Genomic DNA, 18,953 nt, shown 5'->3' with positions numbered 1-18,953 from the left:
ACATTGGACTCCGGGTATTCAGGCCTCCCCTATCCTTACACACCAATAAATGACATTAATGAGAACTGGATGGGAGCACTAATTTAACGGGCGAAGGAAAAGGAGAAAAGTGTAGACTTAAGAGCAAGAAACAAAGGTAATCAGAAGGAAAAGGCAGAGAACAAAATATGGGTGCAATGTCTGCCCAGACAGCTGAAGGGCCAAAGACCTTTTTATTGCAATGTTGAATAAAGGTATCACCAAGGGGACTGTATGTACGCATCAGAGTTTTGAATGTGTCTGTTTCTGCAAAGTGTTTTCAGGTTTTTTTTGTGTGTGTGTGTCGGGGTGGGACTGAGTGAATTTCAGTCCAGCTGCTGCTGTTGTAGGGCTGTCTTCAGTGCAGGTGTCAGTGCAGCAGTATGAGCCCAAGAGCTGCTCCTGCTCCATTGTGCCTTCATAAGCTGCTCGCAGCCGTTGGCCAGGCAGTGAGCCTGCCTAAGTCGCACTGTCCATGCCCCCGCCACTCCAGCCTCAACCTAGCCCAGCAAAAATAGTGCTCTGATAGCGGTAGCAGGAGGGGAGAGAGAAAGGGAGGAACATGAGGCGCACAAACATCAAGAGAGGGAAAAAACAAGCAGAATTCTATTGTGTCCACAGGAAACTGAGTATAATAATATACACCAGTATCCTGCAGTGCCGCAGAGTTACCAAAGACTCCTGTCGCTAAGTTATCATGAGATTCCCACACGTGCAAAAAACTTAGCGAATTGCTAAAAGTAAATGTCTAAGATCCAGGGCTGTGTAGTCAGTACAAAAATCATCCGATTTCTGGTACACAAAATTGGTCCGACTCCTCCACTCCTTAGTCTAAAACTTACCAGGGCTGTGGAGTTGGTACAAAAATCACCCAACCCCTTAGTTTATTTAACCACCGGCTACGACTCCACAGCCCTGCTAAAATCCAGCATTCGTTATTTTTTACCGAATGCATGAATATTACCGAATGGCCCTAACTGAGGCCAGTGTCTCGCTTCATACAAGCAAGCATGTGGTGAATTGGGAGTGGAGTCTGAACACTCGATCTGCAAATTCATTCTGGATCAGGAGATTCAGTATGTAGTGGAGGCAGAGAATCGTTCTAGCCAAATTAGGTTTCCTTTAAAATGGCAACATATCTCAGATCTGTCAGAACATGCCTACTGAAATATGCAAGTATCTCAATTCAGTAAGGATTTTCTGAAAATTCTGAAAATGCCAGATCTCCCATTAGGGAGTGTTTCTCCTGCCACTTTACAACATAGAAATACTACTCGCATGACTCAAGACTGCATGAAGGCTGTGTGAGGACATTTCAAACATGATCTATGCTGTCCAGTTTTACGGGGGAGGGGTCTTCAAGAACATGTGCCAGTTATAGTGTAAGAACTTTAGTAAAAACTACTCCTAACATGAAAACTTTCACTGATGCAGGAAGGTAAAGAAGTGGAGTTCATCAAAGCCACCTGCTGCTGTTCAGTGAACCAGCTGCTGCTTTATTAACCAGCTGTTAGCTTTGATGTCCTACATTTAAATCCCTCCCTGGGTGCATAGTTGTAAACAAAGCATTGCTACTGTAAGAACTATAAAGGCATTCAGATATGTAGCAGATGTTTTTTGCTTTCTTTGTAGGATTGGCATAAAGCGTTGTTTATACCTGCTTAGATTCTTGTATAAATCTTATATTATTGTGATGTAAGCCATGCTTCTTTGTTGCCAGGTAAAGACTCCTGTATCTGAGGCAAGGAAAACTCCGGTGACTCCAACAACCAGTCCGAGTACCAACACCCAGTTCATACCAATCCATCATCCTGGAGCCTTCCCGCCTCTGCCTAGTCGGCCTGGTCAGTTCATGTGCTTTGAATAGATCATTTACTTGTCTCTCAGGCTGTGTTTACACTAAAATGATTGCTTGTAGTTCTTTATTGTTTTGCAAGCCAGCTTTTAGCAGTTATGTGGCATCTAAACCAGGGGTTCAGCTGCAATTATACCACACATCCTCTGTTAACCTCATAGTTTACTACAATAAGGGTGCCACAGATCATCCACACATACATGTTTGCAGCTACTCAGACTCTGCATGGAATTTCCTTTTAACTGTCCGGAGAGGAGACGCCCCTATCAGTGTATGCATGTGTTGGCGGTAGAGTGTATTGATGGTGATAAAATGCTGCAGTGTACCACCCTCAGAATGATCTCTGTAAACGTGGCCTTAGCAATGCTGTTTGTAAGATGTTAGACAGCTGACTTTTACTGATCACGTTTTCTTTGTCTAAAGGCTTTCCTCCTCCTGCTTACGTCATCCCACCACCTGTGGCTTTCACCATGAGTTCTGGCTATACCTTCCCTCCTGGGGTCAATGTCCCAGGATCCTTCCTACAGCCTTCATCTCATCCAGCTACTGGGAACCAGGGCCCACCTGGAAAACAATCCCACATTCCTTACAGTCAGCAGCGTCCCTCTGGCCCAGGAACCCCAAGCCAAGGAACTCTTGGTAATCAGCTACCAGGCCAGCCACAGGGTCCCTCCAGTTCTCCAACTCAGCCCAATGCACAGACTGCAGTGCAGCTACAGATCCAGGTGATGGCTCAGCAACAGCAGCAGCAACAGCAGCAACAGTCACCAACCAAACCAATACAAGCGCCGGGCAAAAACCCTCATCTTAGCAATCTCCAGCAGGTATACATGTATATCCTCTCTACAGTATGCTGTGTGTCATCCTACAGTAACCTGGTTATTTATAAATCTATGCAATAATGTGATTAGCTATAAATTTGTATAGGCAGGAATCCATAGCAAACTTTGGTATATTCTCATCACTCTCATCGCATCTCTGGAGGATGGTCAAATAGCATAAATATGTATTGACTGATTGCATAATAATGCAAGAGTCCTCCTGTATCTGTTTGCCTAGTATCTAGAGCAACCTTTTCTCTTTAATTCTCTGGGGTACACTTTCTTTAGACTACTTTAACACTAATTGTTTTAAGAAAAATGAGTGATCAGACACTCGTTTGATCAGATAGTCTCTCATAAGTGCCTGAAGAAGTGGCAGCTGTGCCAAAAAAAATGCGTAGAAATTTTGAGTATTCTTCCTTCTTTTTTTTAACTTAAGAATAAAATAATCATTCATATTTGTGTGACTAACATTTCTGAGGCAAGTCAACCACTACCATAGCTCTTTTTAAAAAATGGTGCATTTTTTTGTTTTGCTTTTTTAAAGAGACTCTGTAACAACAAAAACCTCCCCTGGGGGGTACTCACCTCGGGTGGGGGAAGCCTCCGGATCCTAATGAGGCTTCCTACGCCATCCTCTGTCCCACGGGGGTCTCGCCGCAGCCCTCCGAACAGCCGGCGACTGTGCCGACTGTCCGTTCAATATTTACCTTTACTGGCTCCAGCGGGGGTGCTGTGGCGACTTTCGGCACGGAAATAGACGGAAATACCCGATCTCCGTCGGGTCCGCTCTACTGCGCAGGCGCCGGAAACTTGCGCCTGCGCAGTAGAGCAGACCCGACGGCGATCGGGTATTTCCGCCTACTTTGGCGCCGAGAGGCATCAGAGCGCCTGCGCAGGAGCCAGGAAGGTAAATATTGCGTCACGGCTGTACGGAGGGCTACAGCGAGACCCCCGAGGGACGCAGGACGGCGTGGGAAGCCTCATTAGGATCCTGAGGCTTCCCCCACCCGAGGTGAGTACCCCCCAGGGGCCGTTTTGTCGTTACAGTTCCTCTTTAAGCTTAATATGCTCATTTTTCCTAGTCCCTAGTAGAATTGTGTTTTATTTTTAGTACCCACAGGCAGCAGATGCCTCCAAGCAGCTTTGGAATAATCCTCAAGTCTCCAACTCATTGGGTAAACTGATGGCTCCAGCTATGAAGCAGAATTACTTTATGGATGGTGCTTTACCCACTGAGCCTCTGAGCATGTTGGAACAGTGCCTGCAGCACCCTGCCATGCAGCAGCCATTGGAGAAGAAGGTCAAGTCCTTCCCCATGGATGTCTACAACCAAGGCGCTTCTGAAATGAAGATGCCAGACTTTTACTGGAGGGATCAAGGCTCCTACAACCTAAATGACAACAGGAGCCTCCTGGCACAGCAGTCTGTTAATAACCAAAGGGGCAAGCGTCAGCCCACTGGCTATCGTTCAGGCCAAGAGGCAGTGACTAGAATGCCATTTGAGGTAAGTAATAGGGCATTATGAGGATTTTTCAGTCCTAATAAGCCACTTCCCTTCAGTCCTTTTTCCTTGTCCTGTGTTTCTACAGTTATGGCTTGTGACTTTTCCTTCATTTCTCTTCCTGTCTTTCCTTCTTGTCTTGCGCTGAACGGGGTTAGCCATGTAATGGCACAAGCACATCACACTCTGGTACAAACCTGTTTTAATGATGAAATATATGCATGCTCACAAAGCAACTAAAAAAAGAAAATTTCTAATTGCTTAAAATGTAAAGAAAGTAAAAAATGCCTGCTTAAGAGTTAATATTCAGCTATACAACTGATAGGTTTTTCTCCTGTTGGACTATAGCGTGCCTTACTGTCAAGGAATTACAGCCATAAAATACTTTCCTGGCAGAGAACTGGGCTTCTGACACCAGTGTGTGCTGCCTCTGTTTTTATAATTAAGGGTGTGGACTGAATGATTGGTGCTGGATACTGAGATACAAGAAAGTGCACTTAGATACTGAAGTCAAGTCTGAAATCTGGCCCCATCTAGACAGGCCTCACCTGGTGAATATGGCTGCTTTACAGTGAATGCGGTGTAGTGAGGTTGAACGCAATGCACACAGCACAGGTGAAACTAGATCCCATGATTCCCTAGGTCTCAGTTTGGGTCAGTACTTGCATTTTTGCGGAAAACTTTATTACAGTGCACTGCTGCATGCATTTTTTTTCTTTTGTGTGCATTGGGGATTCATTGTATACAAAAGTGCATAAAAATGCTTATGTTAAAAGTGCGTGCATACATTTTCAGTGTAAACTTAGCCATAACCAACAGATGAGCAGATTTCCTACTCAGCTGGGGACCCGGCTTTCCTTAGAAGTTCCTGGCGTAGGTGCCTGGAACATGTAGTCTCTCATGCAGGAACTGGAGGCAGGATAGAGTGCTGGGTCACAATATTATGAATACAGGGTGCAGGGCATTTCATGGAAGCACCTCTCCCCCGATGACACAGCAAGCGGCAATACTTTTATATATGTGAAGAAGTACAGTTTAGCTGCCCCTGGCTCTCATAGGGTCAGAAATGGCCAATCCAAGAAATTATGCAAATGAACCATGATGCCTTGCATGCCCATGACTATTGTACAGTATTAGACTTCATTATACCAGCAGTTATACATTCAAAGTACACGTTTATAGATTTTACCTCATAACTAACATAAACCAGGACCTTCCACTGCAAGCCTAGTCCCAGCCTGAGTGGTTAATTCTGTACAGGCTCACCAGCCACACTTATCAGAGACCTGTCTACATGGGGCTGATCTCAGCCTTGTGTTCAGTACCTTGTTTCCCTCTCTCTCTCTTTCAATATCTTCAGATATCTGTAATGCAAAGCCGTAAACTAAAGAATTTGACACACAGAGCCAGCATGCTGTTACGGACAGGCCCTAAATCAATGCTTCCTTCTTGGGTGGGCTATGAATGACCTCTGCATTCATTGTTATGTTTGCTTATAGTTTAACATTATTTCGAATATTAAAAAATACCACACTTCTAGAAGACATATCACTACTGTTACAAGCACCATCAGGTGAAGTAGAAAATAATGCAGACACTCACAGTTAGTTAATCCGCTCCATGACTAAACTCTTTCTTGCCTTTGGAGTAACATCCCATATGTTGTCAGGGTCCATGCCATTGATACCAAATTACTTATTGGTACAGTTAGAATGCCGTACCATACGGAGCAGTGCTTTTCAGTGCTGCTAGCTTTGGGCGCAGCCAGCGCCGCCATAGACTGTAATAGGAATCAGTCTATAGCGGCGCTCAGTGAGGAAGGTCGGCTCCGTCAGAAGACGGAGCCGAAGTTGTTTAAAAAACACAATAATTCGGCCTCCAGCAATCGCTGGAAGCCGAATTATTTCATTCCCCCACTATCCATGTCGGCCTGGAGGGGGAATAGTAATTAAAACGCCCCGGACTTGTGCAGAAGCAGGACCAGCCATTTAACAGCTGGATCCTGCGCCCAAGTCTACCAGCGCCGTATTCAAATGTACGCGTACCATAAGCATTTATTTGCGATAGCATTTCTCCACTTTTTTCCTGGAAGGATGATGATGATGCATCATGTCCGGTGTTGTGATGTGCTGCCATGCTCTGCTGCTCCCAGTATGTGCCTTTATACAATGTTCTTTAATAGTTTAGTATAACTTTTCAGTCATACTTTCTCCATTTTATTTTTCTGCTTTTTCTCTTTTTTTTTTTTTTTTCTCCTTCCTGTCTTTCTCTGCCTATCTCCTCTTAGGAACCAAAGCGTTCCCCTCTCCTGCCCCCGGACCTGTTAAAGAGTCTGGCTGCTCTAGAGGAGGAGGAAGAGCTGGCTTTCTCCCCTCCTCCTGATCTGTACCCAGCTCTGCTGGGCCCTTTGGCCTCTCTGCCTGGACGAAGCCTCTTTGTATGTATTCTGTGTGCTGGGCTCTCTCTCCTCTGCTGCTGCTTACTGTCTTCCTTTCTTTGTCCTTTTTGCAAAATTAGTATTGTTCTTTCAGCATCATTACTGTTTACTTGATTTTGTATTATGGGTAGTGAGTCCCCTTTTGTTAGTTTAGTGTAGGATCTCACTCTCTGCTTGCAGCTCTCCTAGTTAAAGGTCTCCATGCTGTTAATTGTTTCCATGCTGTTAGTTGTATTCCTGCCACTAATTTGTCTGAACCAGTTTCTGCATACTGGACGCATTAAAATGTCCTGTTTGCAGCTGTTAACTGCAAAAATGACGTTTTTTAATGGATCGCTCTAATCTCGCGCCACTGTGCGCGTGTACCCGCTGCTCACACCCACCGAGACTTGACATACATGTGATTGGGGAATGGGAACTTTTGTTCCCTGAGCCAATAAAAGTGCCTGTAAGGGAAGGATCATGGCTTCTGCAAGGAGCTAATGAGCTTTCATGTTACTAAATACACCAACACTGCCTGTGTGCTCTGATCCCTGTTCAGAGGACACATAATAAAGAATGTAGGGGCATCTAGTGGTAAACATTATATTTAAAAAAAAAAATAATACACGTTTTACACTACATAAATTAAAAATGTATTAACCCCTTCTGCCCCCCTCCCTCCCCCATAGTTCACATAAAACACTTGTAAAAAAAAAAAAACAACAACAAAAAACCAGTTACCTTAGAGACACAGCTTTTTGTAATATGTTTGTCGTGAGGTATATTACTGTGATTTTAGCAAATAAGGGCTTGTAATCTTTGATGGGATACAGTAAGAAAACAAAAATACAACTTTGCTTCCAAATAATATATTGTTGCCACACATTGTACTAGGAACATGATTTAAATGTTGTGATAGCTGGGGCAAATAAAATGTCAGGGTTTTATCTATAGTAGCTTTGTTTATTTTAAAACTATAGGGAATGGAATTTGAGAAATGCTGTTTTTTTTCCTTGTTTTTCCCTTTAAAATGCATAGAAAATATAGTAATTACTGAAAACAAATATTACCCACAAAAAGCCTAATGTTGTGGTGAAAAATACAAGATCTAGATTATTTAGGTGTAATGAGCAGTGATAAAGTTATTGCCGAATGAGTATAGGCCTTGTGTGGAAGAGCAAGCTAGTGTTTTAAAATGTAACTAATAGAGATTCCAAGGGCTAGAACAAGCTAGTGGGTGATGTAACCCACCATAGCTCAACCAAATATTAGGTTAGTATGTAATTTCCCTTTAAAATCGTGACTTGAATTACGACAGCTGAAATCTGGGGTGCTATGGGCTGGCTAGGAATGTTCTCAGCACTTTGTCTTTATAAGACATGTTTAATCTCTTCTGTCAAGGTGTCTGAGCGGATGACCTTCCTCGTCTGTTAAATTCTCTTGCTTTCTTAGAGTAGTGTGGTGATATAAAGAGGATTACCACAGTTCTTCTCAGACACCTTGTTAAAGGATAACCGAACTGAAAGGTAACATAATGAGATAGACGTGTATGTACAGTGCCTAGCACACAAATAACTATGCTACACAAGAGAAAAGAGATGTGTGCTCAGACCAGTCAACTCCTGACTTCATTACTGGCTGCCTCAAGTCTGCTGACTAATTAAAATGGCAAAGCGTTTGCATAATGCATTCGCCTACCAGAATGTGCAGGATCTAAACTATCAACCTGCCTTTCCTGCAGGAGTTGGCCCACGCAATGTGCATTGCATCTCAACAGGGGTGCCGCGCGTAGGCCTCCTTGTACCCCCACAAATAACTATGCTGTGTTCCTTTTTTTCTTTCTCTGCCTGAAAGAGTTAAATATAAGGTATGCAAGTGGCACTCAGACAGGAAGTGACTACAGTAAGAAATTAATAAGTATATAATAAGAAATTCCAACTATAAAACATATATAATAATAAGAAATTCCAACTATAAAACACTTTCCTAGCAGAGTCGGGACTGAGTCAGCCACTTACATACCTGATGTTTAACTCTTTCAGGCCGAGAAAGGAAAAAAAGGAACACAGCGCAGTTATTTGTGTGCTAGGCACTGTACATACACATGTCTATCTCATTGTGTCACATTTCAGTTCGGGTATCCTTTAAGGAAAGTGCATATTTTTGCTGTACATTAACATCACTGGTTTAGTGACATAGGAAAAGTAGAGTATGTGCTTCTTTATAGAATAGCTGTCTATGACCTTGATTCATAAAACTTATCACGCTGAAACAGTGAGAGTTAATTCTTATGCGCATTAATTAGTGCGACTTAATCCTGGAGCATGCACGCTACTGGCAGCATAGCGTGTGCTACTTAGCAATGCAGCGCGATAGTGACTTATTGTGACTGCGGTACTTCACTGGCATGTTAAATAACGTAGTAGCAGCCACACTAGTGAAGAATTCTGGTTGCTATACATCACTATCGCATGGCATTTGCAACTATCGGCTGTTGCTAAAGCGTGTGCGCGCTAGAATTAAGTTGCGCTAATGTACTTAATGCACGATAAGCTTAATGAATCAAGCTGCTTATGTTAAGTGCATTTCCCAGTAGATAGATCCCACCCAGACTGCACAAGTAAACATTGCACTTTCATGCCATTATACTTGGATCTGGCAGTGAATTCTTTCTCTTTGTTTTGGAGAAGTCTCTTCTGGAAAAGCCATCTGAGCTGATCTCCCAGCCCCCCTCTTTCCTCTCACTTACGGGATTTTCACTGAGCCAGGTAAGGGAGGGCATCTGGAGGTATTAGAGGAGTTAGGAGCTGTGTTTAGCCTCATCCATGCTCTGTATTGTATGCTGTAACCTTTATCGTTCATCCCATTTCTATAGGAAAGGTTCCCAAGTAACAGTGTGTTTAATGAGGTGTATGGGAAGCCCCCTTGCAGCAGCACAAAGCCAGAGACATGTCCACCCATTGGACAGCAAGAGACCTCTCTGTACTCTCTGTTTGAGGGCAAGCCTTGGTCTCCATCACTCCCAGCAAGTTCAGGTAACAGACATTCATTTGAAAATTGAAAAATGCCAAATAGATATAGGCATACAATTTATTTTGCTTGTAGATCTACAGATGTGTGATAAACTATGGGGCCTAATTATAAAAAATGGCAATCTTAAAAAAATGTTGTTATGCAAGCAGTCTGGTATTCCCTGGTAATGTAGAATCTGTATAGGTGGGATCCATTGCATGGGCCATACATATGATCCATTACAATGGGGGGTACTGTACAAATCCCCAACCCTCTTGTAAAGCACCCTTGCCCAGAACAAGGTGCTTTTACGTTAACTCCATGTGTCCCCAAAATTGGGCACCCCCAACAATGACGTGAACTGAAGCCCTGACTAAAGCATCTTTGAGTCTCTCACTGGGTCTCCCCATTGGTGAATTGCTCTGGACCAATGCAAAGCCTCAAAAAGGAATTCCTGTCATAGCTTCCTTTTAGTCCAGTTCAGTGGAATAATGGCAAGTCTTGGCAAGGATTCCAAAGATGCTTTGCCAGTGCCCTGATTAACTTCAGCATATGGCAATGCCAAATGGAATCTGGTGGTTTTCACTCAACATTTAAGGAATACAAACTGTTTTATTCAACATTCCACCATAAGGCTCCCTCCAAAACTTACAACTTCACGCGTGAGGGTAACTACTCCCACTTCTTTCCAAGTTCAGTGCTGCGTAATATGTTGGCGCTTTATAAATACAATCAATAAATAAGTTTGTGTAGAGGATCCCTTGTCTTAACAGTGTATAAGGGTGCTGTGCAGATTGTACACATTAAAATACCTTTTAGAATGGGGCACATTTTTCTAAGTTGCAAAAAAAAAAAAAATCATCATGCACTGCCAAGGCTCCCCAGTAAAAATCAACCTATTAACCCTTTTTGGCACTTAAAGGACCACCATCACAAAACATGTTAACGTGTAAAATACATGTGTACGTCAGAGGTAAAGCTGTCCCGAGTAAAATCCACTCTATAAAATTCACTTTTCCTACGTTGGGTCATTTTGTCCTACATCACTGTTTCGAACTGTGAGATCTTAATGGGAGATTTTCAGTTTCCTTTCCTCTTTTCAAAAGCACTCCCTGGATAGGACCTTTGCAAAATTACAGCTTGATTTGCTGTACACAGTTCTAGCAGTTGGATTGTGTCATGGCTGTGCAATGAGCCTTTAAAAAAAATAGATCGTAAAATCTATTAGAATAATAGAAAAAGTAATTTATAGTGCATATTACTCTGTGACCGATGTGTATGATTTATATGTACGCATACACGTGTATTTTACATTTTACAATTTTTCAATATGGTGGACCTTTTTAAATAGAAAAAATGTCATAGAAATTCTAATAGTGTGGCAAATCTATTGGAGCATAGGGGGAATTTTGACACTGGTTTTGCTTTAAAGGGAATCTTAACTGAATGGGGGGTAAAGAGTTTCAATTACCTGGGGCTATTACCAGCCCCCTGCAGCAGTCCTGTGCCCTCGGAGCCGCTCTGGAATCCTCCGGTCCCCCGCTGTCACTTAGTTTCGTTGTTGACGACTCACCAGTCGGCTGGCCGCCATGCGTATTATTGGACGCATTCCCTACTGTAATTAGCGCTGTTGCGGACTGCAACGCATACAAAAATACCCGTTGCTGCATATCTACGCGCACGGAATGTGGCAACGCGTATTTTTGTACACGTTGCGGTCCGCAACAGCGCTAATTGCAGTAGGGAATGCGTCCAATAATACGCATGGCGGCCGGCCGACTGGTGAGTCGTCAAAAACGAAACTAAGTTACAGCGGGGGACTGGAGGATTCCAGAGCACCTCTGAGGGCACAGGACTGCTGCAGGGGGCTGGTAATAGCCCCAGGTAAGTGAAACTCTTTACCCCCCGTTCAGTTAAGGTTCCCTTTAAAGTCAGACACTTCTTTCATGAGTTCTACAGACAACTGCTGTACTCAATACTAAAAGAATATCAATGCAATCCTTTGAGGCATAGATGATGGTCCTGTCCTTCCATGACTCACCTTAAACGTTAACCAGATCTTTATTGTAGTTAATCCGAACATTTGTATAGCGCGTTTCTCCTGTCGGACTCAAAGTGCTCAAGAGCTGCAGCCACTAAGGCCACCCTGCAGTGTTAGGGAGTCTTGCCTTGAATTCCTTACTGAACAGGTACTGACACTAGTCAGGATTCGAACACTGGTCTCCCATGTCAAAGGGGTTCTCCTTAACCAGTACACTATCCAGCCTGCTAGTCCGGTTAAAACGAAACTAACCTGTGGCAGGGGACCAGAGCATCGGTGAGTGGCTGCGTGGGCACAGGAGGGCTAGAAAGGGTTGGTAGAAGCCTCAGGTAAGTGAAACCTTTTTTTTCCAGGTCACTTAAGTATCCCTTTAAGTAATTTATAGTGCATTTACTCTGGGACAAATGTACATATTTTTGTATATATTTTAAATGTAACCCTTTTCTGTGATAGTGGGCATTTTAAAACAGGCAAGATCATTTTGTAGGCTTTTAATACTGTGTGCTCACATTTACAGTTTCTCACTTCTTATTCTTATGACAGGATCATAGAGATGAGGACGGGGATGGTAGATCCTACTGGTGTAAAAAAACATGACCGCTGTTCATCTGTTATCCCTAGCTGGGGTTGCATGTCACTGGAGGACTGAGCACACACTGCAATCTGCTTATTGGTTTCCTTCTATTTGACAGATCACTCTACACCAGCCAGCCAGTCACCGCACTCATCCAATCCAAGCAGCTTGCCAAGCTCTCCACCTACTCATAACCACAACTCTCAGCCATTTTCCAACTTTGGGCCGATTGGAACCCCAGACAGTCGAGATCGCCGAGGTGCTGACCGATGGAAGACTGATAAACCAGGTACGTGAATCTGCTAACAGGAAACTGGGAACCAATTTTTTCTTGCCTTTGGTAAACCTTTATTTTACGGCTCTTCTACAGCAATGGGTGGATTTGGACTGGACTACCTGTCCATGAACGCATCGACGGAGAACAGCTGGCGCCAAGTGAATAATTCCAGCAGCGTTAATGCCTGGGCTGCCCAGGCCAATACAAGAGAGGACTCATCAGCTGCCCTGATGGAGAGCTTAAAGGTTAGTTAAAATCAAACCTGACCTGTGAATTGTTTGGGGCTTTTCTTTTTTGTTTATTTTACAAAAAGCATTTTATATTGTCCTTTCTAGCTGGACTATGTACAGACGTTTCCATTTTCCCTGTCATCCTCTTTCTTGAGATGAATGACTGGGAAAAGATCCTTTTTTTCATCTTTGTGTATTTGCAGACTGAGAGGTTTATGTAGAGTAGCTGCTCCCTGCACTGCCTCCTGTTCTATACAGAGTTATCTCGTGCACGACAGGCTCATTCACCCGTCAAAGGAAACGTTGCTTGACCAAGGCGGTCATTTGGGGTTATCTCAGCTGAGAATCTGTGAGAAGTCAACCAAGGTGGCCATTCAGGGCCATCTCAGCCAAGAATCTAGAGGATGTGGGAACTTGTACAAGGCTGTCGGTTGGGGATATCTCGGCCAAGAATCTACAGGGTGTACAGCTGCCCCATGTCGTCTTAAAAAAATTCTGCATTCTAGGTCATTGCATGACGACCGAGTGCGTTGTTTCCCTCCTTACCCTGCCTGCCAGAAACCACTTTATTGAGCACTGTGCCATCACCTCTCTCTATAGAAACTATCCATGCTTAACAACTGTGGCCAAGTGACATGTCTGTATTATGCTCGTGCCCAAAAACTATTGCCATAGGGACTGGGTCACAGTCCCTACAGGTAGAAGTTATTGTGCATCTGTACACACCGTTTAAAAGAAATGAACTGTTTTAAATCAGAAGTAGATCATAAGATGGATGTGATTTTCAGAAAGCAAGATGTCAACCTTCATGTGCCACATACAATATGCTTTGCAGCTCTGGCCAGTAAGATGAATTAGTAAATCAATGTTATTTAGGTAGTTGAAACAGCAGTGAATGGACCGCTCGACTAGATGACATAATAAATTTACTGAGTGATTTAACCTCATCTAGTCAAGCGGTCTGTTCACTGATGTTACTGGAGATTCTGGCTTTCCTTGTCCTGTCTCCCAGTGAGGAGGTCGGTAGTTAAGTGGGGAGTTCCTTTGGTTCTTGTTAGGTATGTAGAAGGCAAAAAAATTAAGTAAAAGTAAAAAAAATACCCATTTATTTATCTGGGGCATTTTCAGGCCCGAGGTACTCCTGGCCCCTTGCTGTGATTCTGCAATGAGCTGTTTTTCTGCTGTCCCCCTCTGTAATGCAGCCGACACCGGCCGGCCACTGCGCATGCCTGGTGCATCCTCTATTGTGCTCCCGCGCTAGTCATTTTTTCTTACTGCACAATCACCGAGTGCTCTGTGCTAGCACGTTTGAGGCGCGTGGCATGGGGCCATACAGTGTTAGACATACCGTGTTAGAGGGGGACACCGGGGGAGTGCAGAATTGCAGCAAGGGACCAGAAAGACTTCAGGTAGTAGTGTGTATGCGTAGAGCGATCACAGCCATGGGCGCATGACCAAGGACGCATGTCGCCAGGCAGTGCATGCTGCTGGCTGACCCGGAAGTAGCCTTGGGCGGCCTTTACAAGATAACGGTGGATGGAAAAAAACAGGGGAAGCAGTGAGCATCAGGACTACTTGCTGCACATGCCCACTCCCTTGTTTTGAGAATTACTGAAAGCTAAAGTATCTTTTCCTGTGTAATCCAAATAATCAAGTTTTCAAATACTGATGATCTCTATGGGATTGATGCACTAACTTGTGGTAATACTGCCATGCACAGAGAGTGCACAACAATATTTCCCTTACTTCTGGCAGCAAGTACCAAGAATTATGCTATTAGTGCGACCTGCGAGCAGCACGATTGTTGCTACGGTAATGAGCGTTAACGGTTACCATAGCAACGGTCATACTACTCAAGTACTGCAACTTGGGCTAACTCATGGCACTTGCTACTGGAAATAAGGCAATGTCTGTGCACGGCAGTGTTACAGCAAGTTGGTGCATCAATCACAGCATGTGGATATTTGTATCTAATATTGTCAAGACTGCTTACATTCCAATCAAACAAAAGTGTACTGTTTAATGTGGATTAACCCGTAATTATATGAATAACCATTATTCATTTTGATCCTGGAGTGATTTGAGAACTCCCTTGACTACCGTTTATTCAGTCGTAACAGCAGAGACCACTCCAGCCTGCTACATTGTTTCTACCTGCAGACCTCCCACAGCTGCCCATGACTGTGTGAGACAGAATAACTCTCATATTTGTGATCAGTTATCTGTACGTCGGGTCAGATGACCAGTGCTATCATGGTCCTGGCTTCACTGCCTTGGGCAACATGGATTTATCCTGTACATAATTATGCGTTACCCAGTCCCAGCATTATGCACCTATCCTCCACTTTCTCTTCAGTTGCATGTGCTGTGCAGCCAGCCAATCGCCTTGCGGGGTCTGAAGCCACATGGTGATTGGCTGGCTGTATGACACATACGACTGAAGAGGAAGTGGAGCTGTGCCATGTATGGCTATCAGGATTTGGATGCATTCTGCGAAGAACTGCAGCAGGCAGCTTTTTTTTTTCCCTGCACATGATTTGGATGCAGCCTATTCATTTCAGTAGGCTGCGTTTCTGCAACTGAAATAGACAACAGGAAACTGCTGTGATTCGTCTGCAGTGGAAGCCATCACTAAACTGCATCTGCACTAAAGGCTCGTACACACGTGCAACTTTTCCACCCAAATATCATCCAAACATGGTCGGTTGGACGATACTTGGGAGGTGGATGCATGACAAACAACTAGACTAGCGACTGATATAACAGGCGGTTTGCCTGATCCAACCCACGAATCAACTCGACTGTTGGGCTATCATCATGGTGTTGGCCATGTGTGTACAAGTCGTTTGAACGACTTGTACTTGTTTTAAATGAGGCCATATCGTGCAGTTCATCCCGCTTGCGTGTGCAGTATGCAAATGAGATGGTCATTTAGTTGATGCATGGAAAATACAAATCATGCAGTTGCTTAGTCGTGTGGTTGGTAATGTCGTCGGGTTGCCGGGAGCCTTTTCAGTGAGCCCTGGAGAAGTCTCTCTGATAAGAGCCAATTAGACACTTTAATCTAATCTTTGAAACACAGTACACAGAAAAGTGAATTCTTTATACACTGTATGTGGAATAAGGCCTCTTGCACACTGCAAGCGATTCCGATTCAGATTCCGCTTTTTAATCAGTTTTTACATCCGATTCAGATTCTGATTTGCAGTTTGCTCCCTGCACACTGCAAATCGGAATCTGAATCGGATGTAAAAACTGATTAAAAAGCGGAATCTGAATCGGAATCTCGTGCAGTGTGCAAGAGGCCTAAGACTTTTCATTGTGTGCTGAGTTTGAGACCGTTTTAACTAAGCTAAAGAGAATGCACTGAACTGTACAGATGCAGTTTTGGTGTTTTGAAGAACCCTTCACTAAACTGTACAGCTGCTCTCAGTGTAAGACAAAACATTTCCTTTTTTAATAATTTGTCTTTTAGTTCAGTGATAAGAACTTTGGTAACACCCAAATGGAACGTCTCATTTTTATTTAGCAGAAAGCGCATAGTCTGAGGTTAACTCTGAATGACTCCTTTCTTTTTCCCATTTTTATATATCTTCCTAATATTTTTTTTTATACCAGTTTGAGATATGAAACTCACTCATCTTTCTCTTCTCTGCAGTCTATTTGGTCCACCACAATGATGCATCCTGGCCCGTCAGCCCTGGAGCAGCTCCTCATGCAGCAGAAGGAAAAGCAGCAGAGAGGACAGGGATCACTGAATCCTCCACACTGAGAGAGAGAAGGGGATAAGAACCCACTTATGGCATGACGGGTCAGCAGCACAGGACTGGAAATGTCCTGAGCCCTGAGGAGGGCAGCCCTCTCTCCCCCCTCACCGATCTGGGGGGGAGTGCGTGTGGGGGAGCGTCCAGCAAATCCCACCAAATCTGAAAACCCCCCCGGCCCCGCAGGCGACACAGTTACCTGACGGACACAGCAGGAAGTTCCCATCCAGAGGGAGCTTGGGACTTCTTGAGTTTTGGGGGAAAAGGGGTATCGTGCCCTCATCTTTCTTGTTATTTGTGCATGCCTCTCACAGCACCCCCCCAAACCTCTGCCTAACACACGGAGAGTAAAATATCCCCCAGCAGTGAAGGCAGACAAGGGAATACAGGAAGACTCCTCCCTTCAGCATCTAGGTTTTATTTCTAGGTGGTGGGTGCTTAAAGTACACCCTCATATCTAATTTCCAGCTGAATGTCAGGAACCCTCTCCATTAGAGGAGGCAGAGAAACTGGTCCCCTTCTCATCCACCAGCTTGTGCTGGCTGAAGGAGATGTGATTGACTGGGGTGGCTTTACTTCATCTTTCCCCTCAGTGGGAAATAGGTGAGGGGTCGAGTGCCTGTGTCAGTTATGGATGCTTGCTTGTTCCCATTGAGTGTCTTTAATCTACTTTTGGTGTCTGTCTATCCCTGCCTGCTTAATTGTTGTGTGTGTTTGTGTGTGTGCGCGCTCTCAATGTTCCCCTAAAACCGTGTATTGCAGGATGGGTGCTGGGATCGTAGGGGAGGTGCTTTTAATGTGGGGCACTTAGGACGAGGCTAGCTATACAGCCTTGTCATTCCCACAGCTAGACTGAAGCTGTAGGTTTTTGTTTTTTTCTTCTTCTTCTTTTCTTATTACTCTGCCCCTTGGGGAATTCCTTTCCATCTAGAGAGGGGTGACAGAAGTATTGGATCAAGTTGCAATGCTAGGTATAAGTGCCAGAGCTCATAGCACAAAGTACGAACATGAAACTGTTCTGACCTCTTACTGCTCCAGCAACATGAAGAGCATTGCACACTAGCAGTGGGAGACCTGGGAAGTTTGCGACAAGGGTGAGCAAGCAGGAGGTCCACGTGATGGAGTAGAAATGTAATCGGACAGAGACAGCGTGCCCTCACATGTCTAACCAGAAGGAAGGAGAAATGGTTCTTCTACTCAGAACTGTCATATAGATCCCTTATATGTGTGAGTGCGTATCTGTGTATGCCAAGGGTAGTCCTGGCACCCTCAGCACTACATACATGGAGCATACACGTTGCACACTGTTCGGGGCCGGACGTCTTGTCCATAGTTTTATTATTCTCCTGGAAGAAGCCAGTTCTCACTGACTGGGAAGACAAATAGGTGGTAAGGTGCCCTTCCGGCTATCCTTCCTTTAGCAGCATCTAGAGAGTGTGGAGACTTCTATTCACTCCCACATTTTCCTTGTGTTCTTGTGTGAGCACCGTCTGCTCGGATCTGCTTTACCATTAATAAACTCATCTTCTCTACAGTTACCAAAACGGCTTGTGTTTTTCCTTTGCTCATCATTCACTGGGGGGTACAACAGTGCTGTTTACTACACATGGTTGGTTGTTTTTTTAAAAGGAATCTGAAGTGAAAATAAACTTATGATATGATTTGTATGTGTAGTACATCTAAAGGTACATACACACGTCTGATATTTCTGAACGACTTGTTCTTCAAACCGGTCGTTTGAACGACAGTTTGGCGTGTGTATGAACGATCATTAGACTGATAGTAGCAGTTTTGATTGAGCCGCTTGGCAGATCCGTGGCTTAATTTTCGTTCAAATGACAGGTACGTGTGTACAAATGACTTGTTGTTTGAAAGTCTATTTGTTTGACACGAAAAATCTTTCAAACTAGTCTTTTGATCAGTCATTTGATCTGGTCCATTGTTCTATCCAATCCATTGAACATTCAAAAGACATGTAAATTAGCTGTAATTAGCATTTCAAATGTTTTGTCGTCTGTGTGTGCAAGGAGTCTGACTTTTTGTTTGAATGACAAGTTGTGCGAACGTCCGGTTTGAGCGACAATCGGGCGTAATATCAGACGTGTGTATGCACCTTAAGGGATAAAACATTAGCAGCCGAGATATAAGTCTAATATGGTTTCCAGTACAGGAAGAGTTAAGAAACTCCAGTTGTTATCTATGCAAAAGAGCTTATCTGAGCTCCATGACTTTTAAAGTCGCAGAGAGCTCTGTCTTCTGAAGCTTATTATCTCAAATGTCTGTCATTGTACTTTGATGTTTCTGCAGAGTAAAGTTCAAAAGTTCACTAGCCTGCTCTGTGAAATCAGATAGATTGCTGAGTGTAGTGTGTAAATTGCAAATACGGTATTTTTCGGACTATAAGACGCACTTTTTCTCCCCCAAAAGTGGGGAGAAAA

The 18,953-nt window shown here is 43.9% G+C and overlaps 1 protein-coding gene across 6 annotated transcripts in view; it reads left to right on the top strand.

Annotated features, from left to right (window-relative positions):
* The window catches only part of SMG7 (SMG7 nonsense mediated mRNA decay factor), a 107,439-nt gene extending 89,380 nt beyond the window's left edge, over window positions 1–18,059 (top strand). For 2 of the 6 annotated variants that reach the window (XM_068239667.1, XM_068239665.1), the window contains 9 exons: window positions 1,739–1,862; window positions 2,297–2,697; window positions 3,809–4,201; window positions 6,486–6,635; window positions 9,305–9,385; window positions 9,493–9,652; window positions 12,363–12,533; window positions 12,615–12,766; window positions 16,410–18,059. In XM_068239667.1, the coding sequence (XP_068095768.1) occupies window positions 1,739–1,862; window positions 2,297–2,697; window positions 3,809–4,201; window positions 6,486–6,635; window positions 9,305–9,385; window positions 9,493–9,652; window positions 12,363–12,533; window positions 12,615–12,766; window positions 16,410–16,523 (1,746 nt within the window). In that variant the 3' untranslated portion in view covers window positions 16,524–18,059. The remainder of the gene's footprint in view (window positions 1–1,738; window positions 1,863–2,296; window positions 2,698–3,808; window positions 4,202–6,485; window positions 6,636–9,304; window positions 9,386–9,492; window positions 9,653–12,362; window positions 12,534–12,614; window positions 12,767–16,409) is intronic. The other 4 variants (XM_068239666.1, XM_068239668.1, XM_068239670.1 and 1 more) reach the window with 4 other exon arrangements.
* Window positions 18,060–18,953: the final 894 nt, after the last annotated feature.

Source organism: Hyperolius riggenbachi, chromosome 6 (assembly GCF_040937935.1).
Source record: "Hyperolius riggenbachi isolate aHypRig1 chromosome 6, aHypRig1.pri, whole genome shotgun sequence".
Lineage (NCBI taxonomy): Eukaryota > Metazoa > Chordata > Amphibia > Anura > Hyperoliidae > Hyperolius > Hyperolius riggenbachi.
The sequence above is the reverse complement of the archived record's forward strand: the minus strand, read 5'-3'. Positions and strand labels throughout refer to the sequence as shown.